This window comes from Zeus faber (genome assembly GCF_960531495.2).
Source record: "Zeus faber genome assembly, chromosome: 4".
NCBI lineage: Eukaryota > Metazoa > Chordata > Actinopteri > Zeiformes > Zeidae > Zeus > Zeus faber.
The window spans coordinates 30,860,962-30,882,868 of record NC_137191.1 but is presented as its reverse complement, the minus strand read 5'-3'; the positions used below and the strand labels follow the sequence as shown (position 1 = coordinate 30,882,868).

At 44.7% G+C, this 21,907-nt stretch overlaps 1 protein-coding gene across 1 annotated transcript; it reads right to left on the bottom strand.

Annotated features, from left to right (window-relative positions):
- Window positions 1-1,589: 1,589 nt before the first annotated feature.
- Window positions 1,590-21,573, bottom strand: clta (clathrin, light chain A). Its single transcript, XM_079999684.1, has 5 exons — window positions 21,285-21,573; window positions 20,495-20,523; window positions 16,069-16,186; window positions 10,913-11,024; window positions 1,590-2,860 (listed from the first exon to the last, which is right to left on the bottom strand). The coding sequence occupies exons 1-5, from the start codon at window positions 21,454-21,456 to the stop codon at window positions 2,689-2,691; spliced, it is 603 nt and encodes a 200-aa protein (XP_079855810.1). The 5' UTR covers window positions 21,457-21,573; the 3' UTR covers window positions 1,590-2,688.
- Between the last annotated feature and the right edge of the window lie 334 nt (window positions 21,574-21,907).

The window sequence follows — 21,907 nt, the reverse complement described above, 5'->3', positions numbered from 1 at the left end:
CGGCCTGGTGAGGTCTGACCACCTTCAATGTGGAAGAATAAGGAACATTTTGCCAGCGGCCCCATGCCAGGGGGGCACAAATGAAGTGGGGGTCTGGGGGCCCTTCACGCACCAATTTGTGATCAATTTTAGGCCTCTCTACTGCTCTCAACATGAATGTAAAGGGAATAAACAGTCAATAAGAGTAAAGTACAGTTGCATCAATTATATTAAGGATTAAGGCATCAGATCATAGACATTGGCAAAATTTTTGGTCTGTCAAAATATTTGGTTCAAACTATTTGGTAAGAAACAAAAACCCATTAACAAACTGGGAAAAAGCAAATGACCTGGTAGACCACAGAGACCACTATGGCAGATAACTGAACAATACCTTTATTTGTGAAAATAAATTCATTTATTTTACTGTCAAACTGATCAGAAAAACTCTACTGGATGTAGGCATTGAAATAAAGATCAATTCCCCGAATACATATCTAATTATGTCTTTCTTATGTCTGTGGGTTCATCGGTTCATCAGAACTGGACCATGGAGCAATAGAAGGAGGTGGCCTGGTCTGATGAATCACGTTTTGCTTCTACATCATGTGGATGACCGGGTTAGGGTCCAATCCAATCAAACATTTGTGGGATGTGCTGGAACATCAAGCCCGATCCATGGAGGCCCCACCTCACAACTAACAGGACTTAAAGGATCTGCTGCTAACGTCTTGGTGCCGGACACCACAGGACACCGTCAGGGGTCTTGTGGAGTCTTTGCCTCGACAGGTCAGACCGATTTTGGCAGCATGAGGGGGAGCTACAGAATATTGGTGGTGGTCTTAATGTTGTAGCTGATCGGTGTATACAGTATGTAAAGCTAAATGTAAATTCCGCCGATTTTTCAATACAGGTCTGATTTTAAAAGTTGGTTTCTGTCATTTATAACTGTAGCACCTCGCTCAATGCCCTACTATTGTGAAACACTCTGCTGCAGCTTCTCACTGTGATAAAATGTAGTCCAATGAGGAAAATATTTAAGCCTTAAGAAAACATGATCGATGTCCTTTTTGAAATTGGGAAGCTCACAGTATAGTCAGAGCATTTATAGTCACAAGCTCTGAATTTAGTGGGGTTTATTGACTCTTTCCCACCTCCTCAAATCAGCTGTTTTGGCCATGCTGATGTAAGAAACTAGAAACACAAAGTTGCACCGTTTCCAACTGTAGCCGACATCGTGCCTTGGATGTTACTGCGGCAATTGATAAATGCAGTTTGACATTAAATGTGATATTGCTGTTATTCAAAACAGGCCTAAAATACATTAAGACATGTGACTATAGTTTGTGCATAATCATAAGTATTTGATTCAAGAACAATTTGTACGAGTCACACACTGCCATTAGATTCCTAATTGCTCTCTTAATTAAAACTCTCTGGTTGTAAATTTAATTGTGGGTGTAAATTTGACTTTTTCCATCCTGTTGTTACAACCCACCCCTTCTAGCGTTACAATGTATGCTGTAACGACTTGGTTCATAGAAGACAAATGTGGTAAATTTGTGCCCAATCCATTCTAGAAAACGTACCAGGAAATAGACACCGTTAGGTTTTGATTCTCTTTTTTATTGATATTGAAATCAAATGGACAATGAACACGCATGGTCAAGTGACAGATGGCTAACAGCTAAGCTCATGTTTAAACCACAAACCTCTAATGTTAATGACATACATGTTTTTGTATACTGTATTCATAATATAGATATCGCCCTCTGTATATGTACATAGGTACACGCGTTTAAGAGTACATACACACTGTTGTTGACACACACACACACACACACACACACACACACACACACACAAACTGTAATGACTGGACTTTGTTCAGTTCCTGACTGGACACGGGGGAGAGGGGAGAGAGAGAGAGAGAGAGAGAGAGAGAGAGAGAGAGAGAGACTCGAAAAGGAAATGCATAGATTTAACTTAATCTTTTATTTATTTATTTATTTATTTTTTGAAACATGATACAGCACTAGCCGTCTCTACGCACACGGTTCAAAGTACGCACACTGAATTAGAAGTTCCCACTCTGGAGAGTTTGGTCCTTAAAAATAGCGACAAAATAAAAATCTGTATATACTCCCCCCCCAATGCTGAAAACGTGAGGTGATGATGGAGGGATGGATGGGGCGGTGGTGGGGGGGTCGAGAGAAGCACGACTGACCCCCGAGAGCGGTTCAGAGGCTGTCACGCGATAGAAAGAGCACGGCATTCTGGGAATGACACTGTTTGGTGGCTGTTTTGCAAGTCAGGTTGTAGTGTAGTTGTGGAACGAGAAAGGGGCGGCGGGTGGGAGAGAATGGGAAACACTTTACGCCCTAAGAAACATTAACCATTTCTTTACTACAGCCCCCGCCTCTCCACCTTGACTGGTCAGCTGCACGCCGCTGGGGCAGGTGGAGGCTATGGGGGTGGGGGTGGGATGGGATCTACAGCACTGGCAGGAAAAAACAGACTTTCCCTTTTACTAGAAAACACAGGGAGGGGGCAGGGGAGGTTGGGTGAATTATGGTTACACGTTATGGATAGCTGGGAAAGAAGAGCCCGTTCTCTTCAGGATACCATGATGGGACATCAGGGTTCTCACTTGTGGCGGCGGAATGACATGAGGGAGGTGGGTGGAATGGTGGACCCCTCCCGCCCGCTCTAGCGGACCAGTGGGGCTTGCTTCAGGGAGATAAGGACCGAGCGCATGCGGGACACATCTTTGGCCTGCTTGCTGGACTTGGGGTTGAAGTCGCAGAGGCGCGCCACGCGCTCCCACTCTGTGCCCGGGTTGTTCTCATCCAGGTCCGAGACCATGGCCTCCTCAGCTGCCCTGGAGGGAGCGAGCGAGACCGCCAGCCGAGTGGAGGGAAAGAGAGAGAAATGATATTAGCGGGGGGGATGGATTTAAAGACTTATACACAGACACACACACCAAGCCCTGAGATATCACACTGCTGCATAACAGCCACACAGCGCCACCTAGCGGGGTGCTGACACAACAGCCTGACTTTGCTTTCTGCATTAAAACCATCACTGCAACAGAAGTTTAAGAGAGAAATGGGATGATTTTGCACTTACAACAGAAGCTTCTTCACAATATTCAAAGTATCGAAGTGGTGAATCGGCCTTTAAACAAAAAGCTCTCTTCAGAGCATTGCTGAAATAATAAATGCGTTGCTATTTTTTGTGCTAAATGGGCAATGATGTTGTTGATTCAGCAGTGTCTCTCTGAGGCTTGGCCGGTGGAACACATACATCTACCTTACACATTCACACAGAAACAACATTACAAGAGTCATTACCTGTGGCATGCCTCCCACACACTACCCAGGGACACGAGCAGGGATATAGTTCCAAAACATTTATATAGAACCCAAGGAAAAGAAAGAAAAAAAAAAAAAAAAAAAAAGTGTCATTTTTACGGATCGGGGGTGCTTTTTGGTTGGTTGAGAACACAGTTCTCTGCGTAGAACTACGGTCTGGCCAGACGACCCCGTAGCTTAACTTGCCGTTATGGCCCCGTAACCATCAGGTTTCTCTGCTAGTCAAGTATAGAGACGTCATCTATATACTTGTCTTTCTAAACAAGTACACTTGTCTACACTTGTTTAAAATGAACACCGGCAAGTTGCGTTGGTTGAAGTGTTTCAACCAAACCCAAAATAAGTTGAAGCTCAGGCCACTTTTGCCATGCAATGTGCTGCAGCTGGGGAGCGGGCCAGTTTGGAACTGTGGCACAGACACCAGGAACCTTCTGAAAATGATTTCAATTTTTGACACATCACCATATCATATCTAAAGGGACCGATCGATGGCTTTATGAGACATGGCGTGTTCTTTTAAAAAATAAAATAAAAAGCAAAACATACTTTAAACTAAATGGGCTCGCCATAAACGACAGAACTCAAAACACAAACGAAAGATATATACAAAAAATAACCACGAAAAAGGATACATCGGCACAATCACAAGACGGGAACATTTCTGGAGATGCAAGCCACAGATAACGGCTAAACAGTCCCAAACCCACCCGCAAACAGTAATTTCACACCGTAGGTCCTACAGTCACCACCCGTTCCAAAGTCAAACTCCCGCCCGTATTGCCCCACCATGTGAACTACACTACTGACAGGCACACATACGTAGCAAAATGAAAATGGGGAGCCAATCAACATCCATCACACACACACACACACACTCACACTCACACTCTAAATAAAAAAAAAAAAGGCAGTGGACCTTGCTCCGTGTGAGAGCGAGGCTTTTTAAAACTGCAATTTGGAGCTGGGACATTCTGCAAATAGAAGGCATCTACATCCCCTGACAAGAACACAGTCTGGATGTGGTGAGGGTTTTGACAGATTTACTTAACTGGTCTAGGCGGTAGCAGGGATGGTTAATGTGTGTGCTTTAAGGTGCAGAGGAAAAGAAAACAGGGAGAAACAGTTTCACAAGTCAGAATAGACAGAGAGAGAGAGAGAGAAAGAGAGAGAGAGAGAGACAGAGAGAGAGAGAGAGAGAGAGAGAGTGAGAGAGAGGGGAAGGGAATAAATGAAAACCCAACAAAAAATAAATGCAGATGTCATAAGCCAGCATGCAAAAGCAACATCCCCGCCCCCACTCTTAAACCACCCCCACCTCCCCAAATACTTTCTATAAAGTGCTTAGCGAGCAGCTTCTGTGTGTGTGTTGCCATTGATTGGTTGGGTGGGTGAGCAGAGAGGACTTACTGTCACTGCTGCTGCCTCGGGTGTACAGTTTAGTCAGTAACAAACATGGTCATCAAGGGTCTCAGACCCAACAGGAGGAGATGTCCTTCCGAGGGCTCCAGTACATGAATGTATTAAGCCTTGAATGCAAGGGAAGTGCTGCATTGAGGTGTGCGCATGGAAACCCTTTAAATAGAACCCCAAAGTTAACAGAATTGGTTGGCTCTGTATATTGAAATCCTGTTACAGGCATGCAAAGCTAGCTTGAAATAACCACAATGCAAATACAATACGGAGTACGAGTGCAACTCTGCTGACTTGACTCCGGAAAAACAAACTACTCCTTTTCAAAGCACACGCAGCTAGGTACTCAATAACACTATCCCAATAAAATACAGCTGGTATATTCATCGCCTGCCAATAACGGTGTAGCTGGATTTACCGGACTGTGTGAACACCGCAATCCAGACTCAAGGGCATCACCCAGTCATGCAATGGCAAGACTACAGGCTGCACTGCTACAGCAGCTGGACAGCTAGGTAGGCAACAGTAGCGTGTCATTCTGTTGGAAGGCAGCTAGATAGCACCGTGCATTGCTACGTAAAGCACATAAACAGTTTGCTTTGAAGCCTTTGTGTATCCATGTATTGGCCAGCGTTTTGCATTTGTGAGCTGGATAGGCCAATATACCGCTAGTACACGACACAATACTTCATCTGCCTTGTTCAACACCAACTGCTTGTGTTGATGAAGTGAGTTTTACTGGGGAGAAAGCAGACGGGACATGCAACAAGTGGGAGTCCATCAAGCAGCGGAGCCACCATTATATAATGCACTTCCTACACAAACACTCAGGGCTGCAGTTGTGTATCTGCATGACTCGATAAGCGAGAGAGGCAAGGGCAAGTAGGTTTATGTGTGTGTTCTTAACGATACTGTGAATGTGACAAGCGAGTCAGAGGAAGGAAATGTGGAAGAACACTGCAGATTGCAAGCTGATCGGATGGAAACTGAGAAAAACAAGAGTGAAAGACCTCTGAAAACGGACCGAGAAGGGAGGAGGCAGCTTTGACACCAAATCAGAGTGGATACACACCTGCTTCAAAACCAAACTGAAAAACCTAACCTTAAAGTTATACTACTGGAGAATATCATCTAAAATTACATGTCATGTAAAGAAATTTAAACCACAGTTAATTTCCAATATATTACCGTAGATACGATTATGGGAACAAGGGTTAATCATTGAAAACATAAATGGTTAAAAACATTGGCAAAATGCAAGGATGAGATGGCATGGTGGAAGATTTGCGAGGTAGATGATGAGGACAGCAAATGGTGTCAATGGGAATAGGTTCTGACTGAAGTAAAATATGCCGCAGCTTTGGTGAAGAACACGCAGTGACGGACAGCCATTCACAAATTTCCACCAAGACACGGTTTTCAAGAGATGTGAGCATGAGCACAAAGGCCTAAACTTAGATAGGTTAAAGAACTATTCTAGTATATGAGAACAAGAAAAATCACAAGTGACAAAGTAGGTAAAAAACGTAAACCAGGTAGAAATTAAATTAATTCAATGAAGCAGATAAAAAAAAAGACATATCCTAGGGGGGCCACGGGGGAGTGATTAAGTCAGTGTTGATGGATGAATAGATGGCAGGAATTGATGATGTAAAAACAAACAAAAAAGAAGGGGAAGGGGGTGGAAAGATGGAATTGGAAAATGTTAGTTTGAGCAACATACACATAACCAATGAGCTCAGAGAAGGGCTGTTTGTAGAAGTCTTCGTCCAGCACTCTGGACGCGAGTCCACAGAGCAGCAAGGAGGTAGGAGAGAAGAGAGACAGTGGTAAAACGTGGGAGAGGACAGACACAGGCAATGCACAAGTTAGCACAGCGGCCAGACTGGCCGTGTGAGGAAAGCTTTAGTTGCAAAAAAAAACAAAACAAAAAAGATAACAAGCCGGGTGGTGGTGGAAATTGAAAAAGGTCAGAAACGTATCCTTGTGTTGGTTTAGTGAACCTGACACGAGCACTGACATCACCACCCTGGGATCTCAGTACCGTCTTCAAAAACAGAAAGATTAATTCAATTCTAAAAAAGGTTTAATTTTTCTGTGTCATTTTCATTTCTAATTATTTTAAATCTCAAGATACCTCAAAAGGTTAAAAAAATGAACAGCAGTGTAGTGTTTTCCCTAGAATCTTTTTCAGGCGTGGTGGTTCACACCAAAAAAAGCCATAAATCGACAAGGTGCACAGGATAGCATATTGGTGTGGTCGGTTTTGGTCAGATGGTGCAGCAGGCGGTCTGAAATTAATATTTGCATTTTTATCGCGATGATCACAAGGAGCTTAATATATTCAAGACTTTAAACACAAGAAGAGTAGGGATGTAATGGTATACCGCAGTATCAAGCAATATGCGATATGAATTTATGTTGGAAAATTCAAGATCTAAACTTTCAATTCACCTGTTGCCACTACGCGGTAGTGGACGCCATCTTTGTTTACAGCGCCGCAGAACCGCCAATATTAGGTACTTGCGCGCACATGAGAGCAAATGTAAACTAAGATGCAGAACATGGCTGCTATCGCGCAGTTACATCAGGTGAATAAAAGTTTGTCGGATTTTGATATACATATTTTGCCTAACCTGTAATTTTGAGAGCCCCGACAAGCGCCTTCCTGTGCTGTACTGTGTAAGAGGCTTGACCATGCGTGTGTTTTTTAAAATATAAACTTATATAAACTTTATTAATTGAATATACAAAACATTAAGGTGGAAAAATTAACACAGTGAAAGAACTGTGAAATGTCATATTGTTACATACCCAATTGAGAGGATGACTTAATAAGCTGTATTTATTACATAAAAATAAGTTGTGTACCCAATGACCTTAGCATATCATGAACACAGTGTGCATGATTCATTGATGCACTATCTTCCTTGTAAAATTCCACAATCAGGATATGTAAATTTTGCCACAGGAGGCCCAATAATTGAAATCTTCATGCAGGCTCCAAGAGCTCTCCTTGCATCTTGTTCCTGAGGTCTGCTATCACCTACTAAAAGTGAAAGTAAATTATTAATTTAAAGGATAGATTGCTAGTGGCACAGTGCACTGCACTGCTGCCTCACAGCAAGAAGGTCCTGGGTTCGATTCCCGCCTGGGGCGCTGCTGGCACCGTGCTCTGGGCGGGTTATCTCCCAAATAGGAGCCTTTCTGTGTGGAGTTTGCATGTTCTCCCCGTGCTCACATGGGGTTTCCTCCACCTCACGTCAGTAAGGACCCCCACCAAAAACATGCACCCATCATCGTCTGACCAGCGATAGACATTTATCACCTGGTCCCCAGGCGCGTCCGCGTATGCTGCCCACTGCTCCTGGCTGTGCCCCCGGAGGAAGGACAACCCAGGATGGGTCAAAAGCAGAGGAGCCATTTCACCGACCACCATCAAGCATGTGTTGTGGAGTGTCATGTGACAATTAAAGACTGTTTCTTCTTCTTCTTTCTATCAAAAGCAACCATGAGTTGCAGCCTTGTACCATGTGCATGGTGGAGAAACCACACTCATAGATTACACTGCCCACAAGAATTGTGAGTGCAGTAACTTAAAGTGACTTCAATCAGTGAGTCTGCGGTCAGGTGACGTGACGTCAATAAAAATTAGGGATGCACAGATTATGAAGTTCTGGGACAATACCGATGATTAAAATAACAATTTGGCCGATAGCTGATGCCAATGGTCCGAGTTCCCCTGAATGCAGCATCACTAACAAGTTCTCTGAGTCGCAATAAATGCAGCATCAGTCCCTGCTTGGAGCACTGCAGATGGCCGTGTACATGTCTTCTAAAATCAATAGCGGCGTTTTTTCAGACGGATAAAAAAAATAATAAATAATAATTCAAATTTTCTAAAATGGGTCACGAAATATACCTAGGCGGCCCGCCCAAGTAAAATCTATGTGTGGTGTAGGAGTCAAAGCATCTTAGACATGTGTGTTAATTGTGTGTGTAATGTGTGTAATTATACATAATATTTTATACATGACATTATATTTACATAGATGGGTGTATTTATAACATGGATTATAAATTGTACTGGTAATGATGTTTACAATAGATGAGCCTAGGAAGCCTTTTTTAATCTTTCTTTATTTGGTTCTGTTATTCCAAATACAAAGTCATTGCACTTTTACCCTTTTTGTCCTTCTGCAGTTTCCGTAGCCAAGGCTGTGATTTGACCCTTTTTGTCCTTCCCGTCACTCGTGCTTTCCTAACTACCCACAAACAGGGTTTCAATTTAGCTGCTTCAACTAAAAATACGCTCTACTCTTCTCTGGTCTGAGTGGCTCTTTGCGTAATCTTTGTCCTTTAATGGGCTGGGGGAGTCAGCGGTGTTTTAGAGGCGGAGTTACAGTAGTAGAGTTGTATTTGCATGATTTAAGGGATTGCCACAAGGGAACAACCACCATCGACCATCAGTTCCCACATGTGGGAAACACTGGCTAATGCCATCTGTGAATGTCAGCTTATTTTCCAATAGGCCGATGTCAGTCAACAAGGCGTATGTCGGCCGAAACCAATGTATGGCCGATAAATCGGTGCATCCCTAATAAAAATAATTTGCCTATGAAATAAATCCTGAAATATTTATTTTGCGCCTAGGTGGGATCTTTCCACTCAGATTCATAGGTTCTTTCATCACTTTCACTGCGCCGCAGGGTTTCGTGAGACCCTCCAAATCTTATGCCATGTTGCCATTTTTAAGCACGCAAAGTGAGAAAGCGAACCTGCTGCAGCGCACACCGCGGTGCCGGTGCAGGTACACACTTGCTCCCTCTCCCATTTGGAAAACAGTACCGTTTTGAATGTTTTGAATAGGCCATTACAACAAAATAAAAGATTTTACTGTTGACACGGAGATGGTCGGTCGTTTAGTCGACACATTTTAACATCCCTAGTTTGTACATGTGTTTAAATAGCATACATTTACTCTCAATTGCAATAAAAAAAGACGATAGTTCATTTTTCCTTTTTCGAGGGCTGTTTTTTTTTTGGTGTTAAAAAGTTTTTTTTGGGCCTGGCGGGGGTTCTCGTTAGAATGGCGGCCTCCAGGCCTGTACAATTATAGGGAAAACACTGCAGGGAGAGGCTGGCTCACTGAAGGAGCACCACATGAGATTGGCTGGTCGTCCATTATTAATAACACAACGGGGGTAAGTGTTACACGCCAGGAGGCTGATCTGATCCGACCCAGGTCGAAGAAGAAAACTAGCTTGTAGATACTGTAAATATCATCTGTGCTCTGAGAAGTGTCGCTTTCACCGAACTTGAGTTATTTTAATTTGGGGACGATTTTGTTGAACTGTCCTTCGATTCAATAAGGACACTTTGAATGAGCATATTAAAACTTCTTACTATGATATATGTGACTTGGTGCCTTTTTTCAACCCCTCGACACAATATTTAATTCACATTAATACCAATGTTCGAATCAAGTTTACTTATTTGTTGCCCTCTCATTGTTTTCTTGAACTAAGCTTTATAGAAATAATACACAATCAGAAATTTCAAGCATATTTCTGACTAAAGGCCTTCAAGGCGTTGTATGAACCTTGTTAAACCCCTGTCCATCAAATTGTTATTATCCTTTATTATTAAAAGAGAAAAATAAATTGGTCTTGGACTTGATCATTGATAAACTAAAAAACGAAAATAAATCATAAGCAGTCTTCCATAAATAAGTCAGATAAATTAATCATAACTTTGATAGAATACCCGTAAGACCACAGTTTAGATAGGAAATATGCGTAACCCCCCCCGCCCCCCCACCAGTTTGTATCCCTTTTCCCCCCCGGGCATTATAAACTTAAGTCTTCATTATGAACTTCAACTACACTCAACTTACAACTACTTTCACTGAGTTTCACTTTCTCTGACATGAATAACATTTGTCTTGTTGTACGATGCACTGGTCATCTAAACAGAAAAAACACTGGAATCAGTCTACCTCAGGTCAATCCTGTGGGGTTTTTATTTTATAGTCACACGTATCACTCTATACCAAGTCTATTCTGATTGTGACGTGTAGCCTTTGTCCCAAATATCCATTCCTGTGCATCTGAACATCCCGGCGCAGTCGCGTGGCCTGAAGACGGTACCTGTTGTTGACTTTGGTCTTCTCCAGCTGCTCGTTCTGCCTGGTGTGCCACTCCTCAAGCTCCACCTTGGCCTTCTCCTTCCACTCCGACTCCTGCTGGCGGGAGTTGGCGTCTGGGAGCGAGACAAAGAGGGGAGTATGAATGGAGCGGGCGAAGGAGATAAAGGGAAGACGACAGATGGGATTGTACCATTATTGATTCCATCCGGGAAGGGAAATGCAGTCAATACAGCTGCAAGATATACGTATATATGATATACATATGATATATATCATATGATATATATCATAAATAATTTGGATTAAGTCAAGTCAAGTCTCACTTTATTTATAAAGCACATTTAATGCAATGGCAACACAATGCGCTTTACTGAGAAATACAATGAAAGAAAATATATTAAAAATATATATCTGTGCAATCATGGACTGTAGTGAACAGCAAGGTTTTTAACCTTCTTTTAAAAGTGTTCAGTGTGGCGGCCTCTCTCAGGTCCCTCGGCAGGGTGTTCCATTTACTTGGGGCATAGATACAGAAGGCAGCCTCCCCTGCTCTATAGTTGATACAAGGGATATTTAAAAGACCACTACCTGTGGACCTGAGAGATCTGGCTGGTTCGTGTAGAAATCAGCATTTCTTTTATATACTGAGGTGCAAGGCCATTTATAGCTTTATATACAAGTAGCTAATTTGGATTAAAGAGTCTGCATATGACAGGAAGCCTCTTAATTTTGAAAAATGTTTTAGATGGTAGAAGGCTGATTTTGTGATGTGATTGATATGGCTTTTAAAATTTAGATCACCGTCTATGATTACACCCAGATTTCTGGATTCATTCTTGCTCTCCAGAGACAGAACTGAGATGAGCTGCAATTTTCTGTCTGAGCCTTTGCACCAAAGATGAGTATTTCTGTTTTACCTTTGTTCAGTTGTAAAAGGTCCATGCATCAATATCATTAATACACTGAGTGAGGGAGTGTATGGGGAGTAGGTCATCAGGAGATAGGGATATGTACAGTTGTGAATCACCTGCATAATTATGGTAATTAATTTTGTGTTTCTTTATAATATGTGCAAGTAGGAGCATATAGAGGTTAAACAATAATGGTCTAAGAATCTAACCTTGAGGCACTCCACATAAAAGACCCACTTTGTTTGAGACAAAATCTGTCTGCCTGTCATGTAGGTAGGTTCTGAACCAGTTTAGAACCGGGCCAAATAGGCCGACCAATTTTTGGAATCTTGCAACTAAAATCTGATGGTCAACAGTGTCAAAGGCAGAACTGAGATCCAGGCAGATTTTTTTTTTTTGTTTGTTTTTTTTATGAATCAGTGTTTATATGCAGATCGTTTACAACTTTAATAAGTGCCGTTGCTGTGCTATGGTGAGGTCGAAAACCAGATTGATAAGTGTCCAAAATGCTGTTTGATGTTAAATAGTTGTTAAGCTGAAGTTAAACTGTTTTTTCCAAGTATTTTACTGAGGAATGGCAGGTTGGAAATGGGCCTGTAGTCGGCAATAACATCAAGAATGCTCTTTTTCAGGAGTGGTTTAATGACAGCTGTTTTAATTGCTGCAGGAAATATACGTGATTGAAGAGAGCCATTTAAAATATCTAATACCTCATGTGCCAGGCAGTTAGAAACGGTTTTAAAAAATGTGGTAGGGAGAGGGTCCAGGCAGCAAGTGGAGGACCTGAGCTGACCAATAATATCTTCCAGTTTTTATGTCTAAAGGGACAAAGTGAGACATGGCAGCAGTCATATTACTGGAGAACTGGAGGGTAGGTTCATTTTTCAGTGTTGAGCCACTAATATTCTGTCTGGTAGCTATAATGTTGTTATTGAAGAATGTAGCGAACTCTTCCCATTTTTCAGTGAAGAGCATCTCTGATGGGGTGGTAGATGGTGGATTAACAAGTCGATCAACAGTGGAGAAGAGCACTTTACTATTTTTGAGAAGAAAGACTTCCTGGCCTGTTTAATTTCTGTGTTGTACTGATTGAGTCTATCCTTGTAAATTTCATGGTGAACCTGAAGTTTTTTCTTTTCCATTATCTATTGGCCAGCGACACTTTCTCTTAAGCTGCCTAACAACCACTCCCTTTCTCCAGGGGGCTTTTGTTTTTCTATGTTTTTAGTTTTAACAGGTGCAATGTCATCAATGATATTTTGTATTTTTAAGTTTAAGTTGTTCACAGGACCCTCAGTTGATGATGCCATGTATGTACAGCGGTAACTCATTTACAATTCTCTTAAAGGTTTCAGTGGCATTATTGTTAATGATATGTTTTTTAAATTGTTCGGGTACCCCTCTGTTTTGCAGGAAGAGCAAACATGTCAAAGAATATGCAACAGTGATCTGAAATAGCAACATCCATGACACAGGGTACATGGATATTAAGTCCTTTTGATATGACTATGTCCAGAGTATGCCCCTTATTGTGGGTGGGTCCAGAAACATGCTGAGTGAGGGCAAATGCCTCCAATAGGTTTATGAAGTGTTGAGCATCTGGGTCTGTTTGATTGTAAACATGAATATTAAAATTGCATAAGATAATAACACAATCATAATCAGTGGAGACCTTTGACAGTAGCTCAGAGAATTTTTCAAGAAAGCCACATTTAGATTTTGGTGGCCGATAGAGATGATTAAAATCATAGCACTGCAGTTCATAGATATAACAAGGTGTACAAAAGACGAGAATTCACCGAGGGGGACTTCCTTGCAGCTATAACTATCAGAGAAGACAGCAGCTATTCCATCACCTCTCTTATCAACTCTAGTGGTTTGGATGAATTTAAAATTAGGAGGTGCTGTATCAATGAGTGCAACTGTGCCATTTCGGTCCAGCCAGTCCAGTTTAGATTCCGGTATGTTACAGGCAAGTTCCGTGATTTCGGTCTATGGTTTATAATTACGGAATTTGTAAAGCAGAGTGACAGTCATCAATGTCAGTAGAGTGGATCGGACCCACCAAACATCAGTAGTGAACATAGGATTTCAACGAACTTCCATGTTCATGGCCAGGAGACATGATGTGTGAACGTTTGAATGCACTCCATCATATCTGAAGACGTTTGGACGGTTTAAGAAGGTGCGAAAGTTGTTCACAAACGGTACGTTGAGGGAGCAGCAGTATCCCTTGAGTCATGTGTGTATCTGAAGGACACGCATGAATTTTACGTCTCCAAAGCTGGGACACGGCAGCGGGCCGGAGACGATGAAATGGCGGTCAGACTGTAGAAGACTGTCAATAAGGTTTGTAAAGTCGTCTTTAAGTGTCTCCGATTGTTTGTTCCTGAGATCGTTGGTTCTGACATGGATGAGAACAGTGGAGGCAGACAGGTTTTGATCCAGAAGCTGGGGGATTTTAGAGTATATCCTGACGCGGGCACCCGGGTAGCAGGGGGTTTTAGCCGCAGGCAGGGTGATGTTTGGAATCATGGAGGAGCCGACGATGAGCATGGATGGAGGTTCGGCAGCAGAGGAGTTCAAGAGAGAGAGAGACAGCAGCAGCAGCAGCCGAGCCAGGAGAGCACCGCCCTCCCGGAGGCGGCGCAGGCAGGCGGTCCAAATCAGTGGCCGCAGGACGGCCCCAACGGGCAGAGATCCCTCTGCTAGAGCCGAGGCAGTGCGCAGCGGGGTCCACGGCGGCGGAGGAGCCACAAACTGGCTCGGGAGCGGAAGCCCGGGAGGATGATGGATAGTCTGGTGGCAGTGTAGACTAGGCTGGCGGCGGTAGAGTGCGTCTCGGTGCCCCCGATGCCACGGTGGACTGTGAACCCCCCCTCCCTTAGGTGGGAATTCCCGGATATCCCTGACATTGACTGTGGGCTCCAGGGCTTGGAATCTGTTCTCCAGCCACAGAGTCTCCAACATAGAGCGGCTCAAGGAGTGCACGCAACGCCGGCCACGGCTCGCCACCAGAGTCCAAGGCTCTGGGGTGGAGCAGGTCCGGGATTTGGGCCATGGCTCCTCTATCACAGCCAGTGGGGCGTAAGATGGACCCGACTCACCCACAGTGAGAATGGATTCCGGGCCATGGGAGAGTGGAGTCTAAGTCTGGTCCGATCAGAGCGGAGGACAAGGAGTAGACGTGCTTAGCCTGAGTGCTAGCGATGGAAGTCAGACACACAAACAGTTCATCCTTTTTCTTCACATCCTCACGCAGGCTGTGGATGTCTTTAGAGACAGACTTCTCTACAACGGTGAGTCTGTTGACCAGGCGCAAACAGTTCTCAGTTCGAGGAGGTGGGCATCGATGCCGGCATAGTTTGCAATATGCTAAGCTAACAGGTTAACTATCGCTAGCCAAGCCAAAGTCCACGTTCCAAAAAGCGAAAAAACAGTTCAGGCGAATGTCAAAGCCAGGAAATAGTAAGGATATCACAGTGCGAACAACCCAAAATCCGTAATCCAAAATCAGGTAAAGTTGGGTTAAATGAAGTAACGCACTGACGTCAGGTAACGCACTCACAAAGACTAAATGAATACTGTTTAATCTCGACACATAGAGGTATAATCAACTCTCATTACAGCACAGACTGAAGCCACCTTAAAGGACAGGGTTGTCATTCATCAACCTGGGCCTCATTAAAATGTTGGTTCCCATCATTTGTAACTCTACAGAGCACAACTTCCTGTTTTCGCTAAAGAGATTGAATTCAGATTCAATCATGTTTTTTTAAGGCTCCTACATTAGCTCCCCTTGGACTGCATTTACAGTAAGCCCCGGGTTGCAAGTTCCTCAGAAAAGCATTCCCGCGAGGTTGGGATATAAATAAAAAGTTATAAATGAGGGAAACCAACATCTTTAATAAGGCTGGTGTTGAAAAATGGCAAACCTATCCTTTCAGGGGAGGTGGGTTCACCCGGAAGTCAAACTGAGTTCACCAACAAGACTTGTATCTTTGAAAGGGGACTCTATTGTACATTTTACCATCTACATATACATTTTCAAATATTTATTATCTTCAACACAAGGATGTGATGATTGGCCAGTTTTCCATTTCCATATATTACGCTGTTATGCAGCCATTTTCCCCCATTAAGGCCTGATCGAGTACTACCTCTCCTCTATAGCTAGAGGAGAGGTAGTACTCGATCAGGCTCTGCTACAGTGTGCCTGATAATGACCATAGAGGTCCATACCCACCTAGCGCCTCCAGCCGGTCTCTCTGCTCCTCCCTCCACTTGCGAAGGCTCTCGGGCTCGGCCTGTAGGCGGTCAGCATTGGAAATCGCGGCATAGGCGTCCGATGGGCCGTTACTCTCCTGATAAACAACACAGCGGGTAGTGAAAAAGAGACCACAATGGGAGGGAGGGAAATAAACAAACAAACAAATATATATGCGTGTGTGCGTTATTCATGCATCAGCTGCAGCGCAAACGGGTTTGACCAATGACTTGAAGGTGAATGGGAGAGAAAAATGGCCCCATATTATTCAACTTCTGAATTTTAACTTTCTGGTGCCCATGGTTGAGGATCATTGTATATGATCAGGGGAAATGTTTTGTGCAAGTGTTTTCTTCAAAAAGGAGAGATATTTGTTTCTTACAGTGTAAGAAACCCATGGTGAATATTTATGTGTAGGTGGGTCAAGGCAATTCTGGTAAGTAGATAAGAAAGAAACAGTAATTAGGAAGAAAGACAATGCAGGTAAAAAAAGTTAGCACATGGGTTTATTTTGTGCATTTTGGGTGTCATGATCATAAAATCAAAGACTCCGTTGAAATAAGAAAATTATTCGCTGAGGAACTGTAATTTATTTCATTATTTTATTATTCTACTTTGTAAAGGAATTTTGCTTTGTTTTTACTGTCACTTTGACCTTGTTTTAGTGTAAAGCACTTTGAGTTCCAGTTCAGTGCGCGTGCGCAAAAGCTGCATGCTGCCTGTTACGTTGCTCCAACTTTTGAGTCTGCTTCTTAACTTTCATTCTCTTTTGTTCGTTCTTGTTTTTTCCCCCACTCTAACTCTGTGAAGCCCTGCTCTCTCTAACGAAGTTTTTTTTGAGAGTTTGTGGGTTGTTTTTTTTTCCCCGTGTTTTTATTATGCCGCTTCCACAGGGACACGCTGCCTTTGTTTACTCCAGAGAACAGCTCATCGCGCTAATGCCAGCCGGCATGGTGGCCAGACCATGGTGGCCAAACCATGGTGGCCAGACCAGCAGCAGGGAAGCAACGTCGGGGGATGAGTGGAGGGTCGAGACGGGACGGGCTTATGGAGAGGAGAAGATTTAAGCCGTGTCTCGCCTCTGTTGTTATGGGAAACGTACGGTCTCTTAGCAACAAAATGGACGAGCTAATGGCGCTAACCCGGAGCCACGCAGAGTACCGGGAGTGCAGTCTGATGTGTTTCACTGAGACATGGCTGCACAGTGACATTACGGACCAAAACGTCTCGATGTCGATGGCTTCCACACCGTCCGCGCGGACCGGGATTGTATTGAGAGCGGTTAGCGGAAAGGCGGGGGGCTTGCCGTTCTAGTTAACAGCAGATGGTGTAATCCTGGTCACATCACCATTAAAGAACAGCTCTGTAGCCCGGATGCTGAACTGCTGGCCGTTGGACTCTGTCCATACTATCTGCCTAGAGAGATCTCGCATGTCATAATCGTTGTCCTGTACATCCTTCCCTCTGCAAACCCAACATCTGCCTGCAGCATCATACACACCACCATATCCAAACTTCAAACTAGACACCCCAGTGCCCTCATCATCATGTCGGGAGACTTTAACCATGTCACCATGAACAGAGTTCTGCCGACTTTCAAACAGTACGTGAACTGTCCTAACAGAGAGGAGAGGACCCTGGACCTGATGTATGCTAACATAAAGGATGCATACATCGCCTCTTCTCTCCCCCCTCTGGGCAGGTCAGATCACAACCTGGTTCACCTCAAACCATGCTATGTGCCTCTGGTGAAGAGGAAGCCTACGACTACCAGGACTGTGAGGAGGTGGTCGGAGGCTTATGAGGCACTGCAGGACTGCTTTGAAGTGTCTGACTGGCCTCACTCTGTGAGCCCCACGGGGAGGACATTGATGCAGAGTGCATCACGGACTAACTTCTGTGTGGACTGCAATGTCCCAGCTCGGACTGTCACCTGTTACCCCAACAATAAACCATGAATCACTAAGGACATTAAGGCCATCCTGAATGAAAAGAAGAGGGCGTTCAGAGATGGCAACCGTGATGAGGTGAGGAGAGTGCAGGGGGAACTCAAACTTACAATCAAGGAGGCAAAAGACAGTTATAGGAGAAAGCTGGAGAAAAAACTCCAGCAAAACAACATGAGGGATGTGTGGAGTGGCATGAGAACCATCACTGGGTTCCAGAAGACTGGTGGCATGGGGTTGGAGGGCCGTGTGGACCGGGCCTATGAACTGAACCTATTTTTCAATAGGTTTGATACTGCGGCCCATACCCCACAAGTCTCTGCTGCTGGCTGCTCAATAAGTACTGCCACTCTATCTCCCCCTACTCCTCCTCCTCACAGACCCCTTGTCTGCTCCTCACCGGCCTCAATTCGCACCCACCTACTCCACCCCTCCCCCCTGCTCTACACCATGTCCTTCACAACCTGAGGACCCCACCCCTCCCCCAACTGTCACCTCTACAGTGTCCTTCACGCCTGACCTGGTGAGAAGACAGCTGACGAGATTCCACTCCGGCAAAGCTGCAGGCTCCGACGGTGTTTTTCCCAGGGTGCTTAAAGCCTGTGCCCCCCAGCTGTGTGGAGTACTCAGCCAAGTCTTCAGCCTGAGCCTGCACCTCCAGAGGGTCCCTGTGCTGTGGAAGACGTCCTACCTCGTCCCTGTGCCGAAGACGCCGCGTCCCAGCGGCCCTCAGGACTACAGACGGTGGCTCTGCCGTCCCACATCATGAAGACCTTCGAGAGTCTCGTCCTGGAGCAGCTAAGGCCTATGGTCAGGCCTTTCACTGATCCACTACAGTTCGCCTAGCAGCCCCGCCTGGGAGTTGAGAACAGCATCATCTACCTGCTGAACAGAGTCTACACGCATCTGGACAAGCCGGCGAGTACTGCGAGAGTCATGTTCTTTGATTTCTCCAGTGCTTTCAACACCATCCGTCCGGCTCTCCTGGGTGAGAAGATGGCTGCAATGCAGGTGGAGGCCCCCATCGTGTCCTGGATTGTTGATTACCTGACGGGCAGACCACAGTATGTACGCCTACAGAACTGTGTGTCTGACAGGGTAGTCAGCAACACAGGGGCCCCACCTTCAGAAGTTTTCTGATGACTCAGCAATAGTTGGTTGTATAAAAAAGGGTGATGACAGTGAATAGAGGACTGTTGTAGGCAACTTTGTCACCTGGAGTGAGCTGAACCATCTGCAGCTCAATGTGACTAAGACAAAGGAGCTCATAGTGGATCTGAGGAGGGCAAAAACACCCGTGACTCCTGTTTCCATCCAGGGGGTCCCTGTGGACACTGTGGAGGAGTACAAGTACCTGGGGGTGTACTTCAATAACAAGTTGGACTGGACCAGAAACACAGAGGCAGTCTACAAAAAGGGCCAAAGCCGACTCTATTTCCTACGGAGGCTGAGGTCCTTTAACATCTGCCGGACGATGCTAAGGATGTTCTATGAGTCTGTTGTGGCCAGTACGATCTTCTTCGCTGTCACATGCTGGGGCAGTGGGCTGAGGGTCGCAGACAACAACAGACTAAACAAACTAATCAGGAGGGCCGGTGTATCGTAGGAGAGGAGCTGGACACCCTGACGACTGTGGCAGAGAGGAGAATGCTGTCCAGGCTTCAGTCCATCTTGGACAATGTCTCACACGCTCTCTACGACACACTGGCCCAGCAGAGGAGCACCTTCAGCAGAAGACTCCTCTTACCCAGATGCACCAGAGTGCGCCACAGGGACTCATTCCTGCCTGTGGTCATCAATCTCTACAACGCCTCCCTCAGAGAGTCAGACACCCCCTCTCTGTAATGTGACTTCAAAAAACGGACTTCCACTTCTGCACCTTCTTTTTGCACATTTTTAACTGTACATTTTACACTCTATATAGATATGTTTATAACATATAGATATGTTCATATATATATATTTATATATAAATATGTTTCTTAATAATTATTATATGTTGTATGTAAATATGTTGTATGTAAATATGTTGTATGTAGATTTGGAGCTGTAACAAAAGTAATTTCCCCCTGGGATTATTAAAGTATTTCTGATTCTGAGTTACATTTTCTGTACGAAAGGTGCCATACAAATAATGGTTATTATAATATTATCAACAGGACATAAATGGAAGTGGTAATTCTGAATTCAACAGCGTGACGCCTCATTGTCACAATTAAAGTCCCCTGTGACTGGCATCGAGTATTTGCCCCATGACCAGTTCGACGGGCAAAACCAAACAAAGCCTGGTACATCAAAGGTGTTGTGGTCTACGAGTGTCAAGGAAAAGCCATGCCAGTGTAGGGATGAGCTGACGGTTACAAAACAAGACAGTTGCAAAAAGAAATAACACTGCAGAAATCACAAGAGAGGGTAGAATTTAGGAGGGGGAGAGTTTAAGCAAGGATAACATGTATTACCCCATGAAGATCGCCATTGATGGCACCATCTAGGAAGAAGAGGAAGGAAAAAGGTGGTTTATTAAACAACTTCCAAAACAATGTTTACACACAGTAAAAAATAACGTGGGAGAAATGCAAATATTAGACTTCAGACCTCAAACAATCTTACTAGACCATAGAAAGAAAAACACCAGTAATAACGGCAATAATGACATCATGATTCAAGTCAACAGCTTATCAGCAGCTCACACACGGAGATCCAACGCAGGGCAATAACGTTTCTGCGGAATCCAGTGTGCAATGTCAGCACATGTCAACAACAATTGCCCAATAGCCTTTACTTCCCTGAAAGAACATCCGCAGCGTAAGAGGAGACGTGGCAAAGGTCAAATATAGGGCTATCAGGTTTTGCTTCTAACGCTAACCCTACCCACTTGAAGTCGTCCGGTCCGCCTTGGTGAATTCATCGAGTGACAGCGCTGACTGGGCCCTGCTAGCGTTGTCCGAGGCTCGTTGTACCAGCAAACATCCCTCATGTATTTCACACAAGTAATGTTACCTCGTTAACGTCTCTGCCCGTGCTTCGTGTTATCCAGCCGGTGCTAGCGCCGTGTTCATGTTAAAGTGTGTAGCATAGGTTAGGGTCCCGGAGCTACCAAGCTAGCCTAGCCTTTTTTCTTTTTTTTTTGCTACGTTAACTGAGCCAGGACGCTGGTTGGGAGACAGTAACAACTGAAGTTTTACTTCATTTATAATCGCTTCCGGTTGTTAAATGTCTCCCCGCCGCTTGGACTCGGCGATCACCCACCGTTGGAATCCCCGAGCGACGACGGCACATCCCCGCTGTCCAAGATGCTGAAGCCCTCGTCGTTCTCTATCCCAGCGATCTCGCTCTCCTGCTGGGCCAGGAACGCGGCGGCGGGGTCCTCGTCGGTGCCGTTGCCGGCGGCGGGCGCGTTGAGCATGTCAAAGTCGTCCATTGGAATTTTTTGTTTGTCTGTTCCTCAACTGCCGGCTCTGGTTGTGCGGGACACCGAGGAGCGATAACCGAGCGGGGCAGGTGTATTTCGGTTCGACCGTTGCGATCAGCTCGGGGAGATAGGGGAAGGGGGGGGGGCACACGCAAACACGAATAAACCGGAAATGGACCGGTGACCAATCGCAGTGCTCTGCGGGTGATTGACAGGGCAAGCGCGCCAATGAGATTACGGTTCCGCCCTCGTGCTGGTCCCGTGATCCGCTGCGAGTTAAACCCCGCAGTTCACCGCGTCAAGGCGCTGGACTGCGGCTGCGCAGCGGCGTCAGGGTACAACCATACAACAGTGATTGTAAAATCATTTCAGGGTTTTAATGTAAGAAAATGCGAAAAGACATGAATTGTTGAGAACTATGAGTGTATTATTATTATTATTATTATTGTTATTATTATTG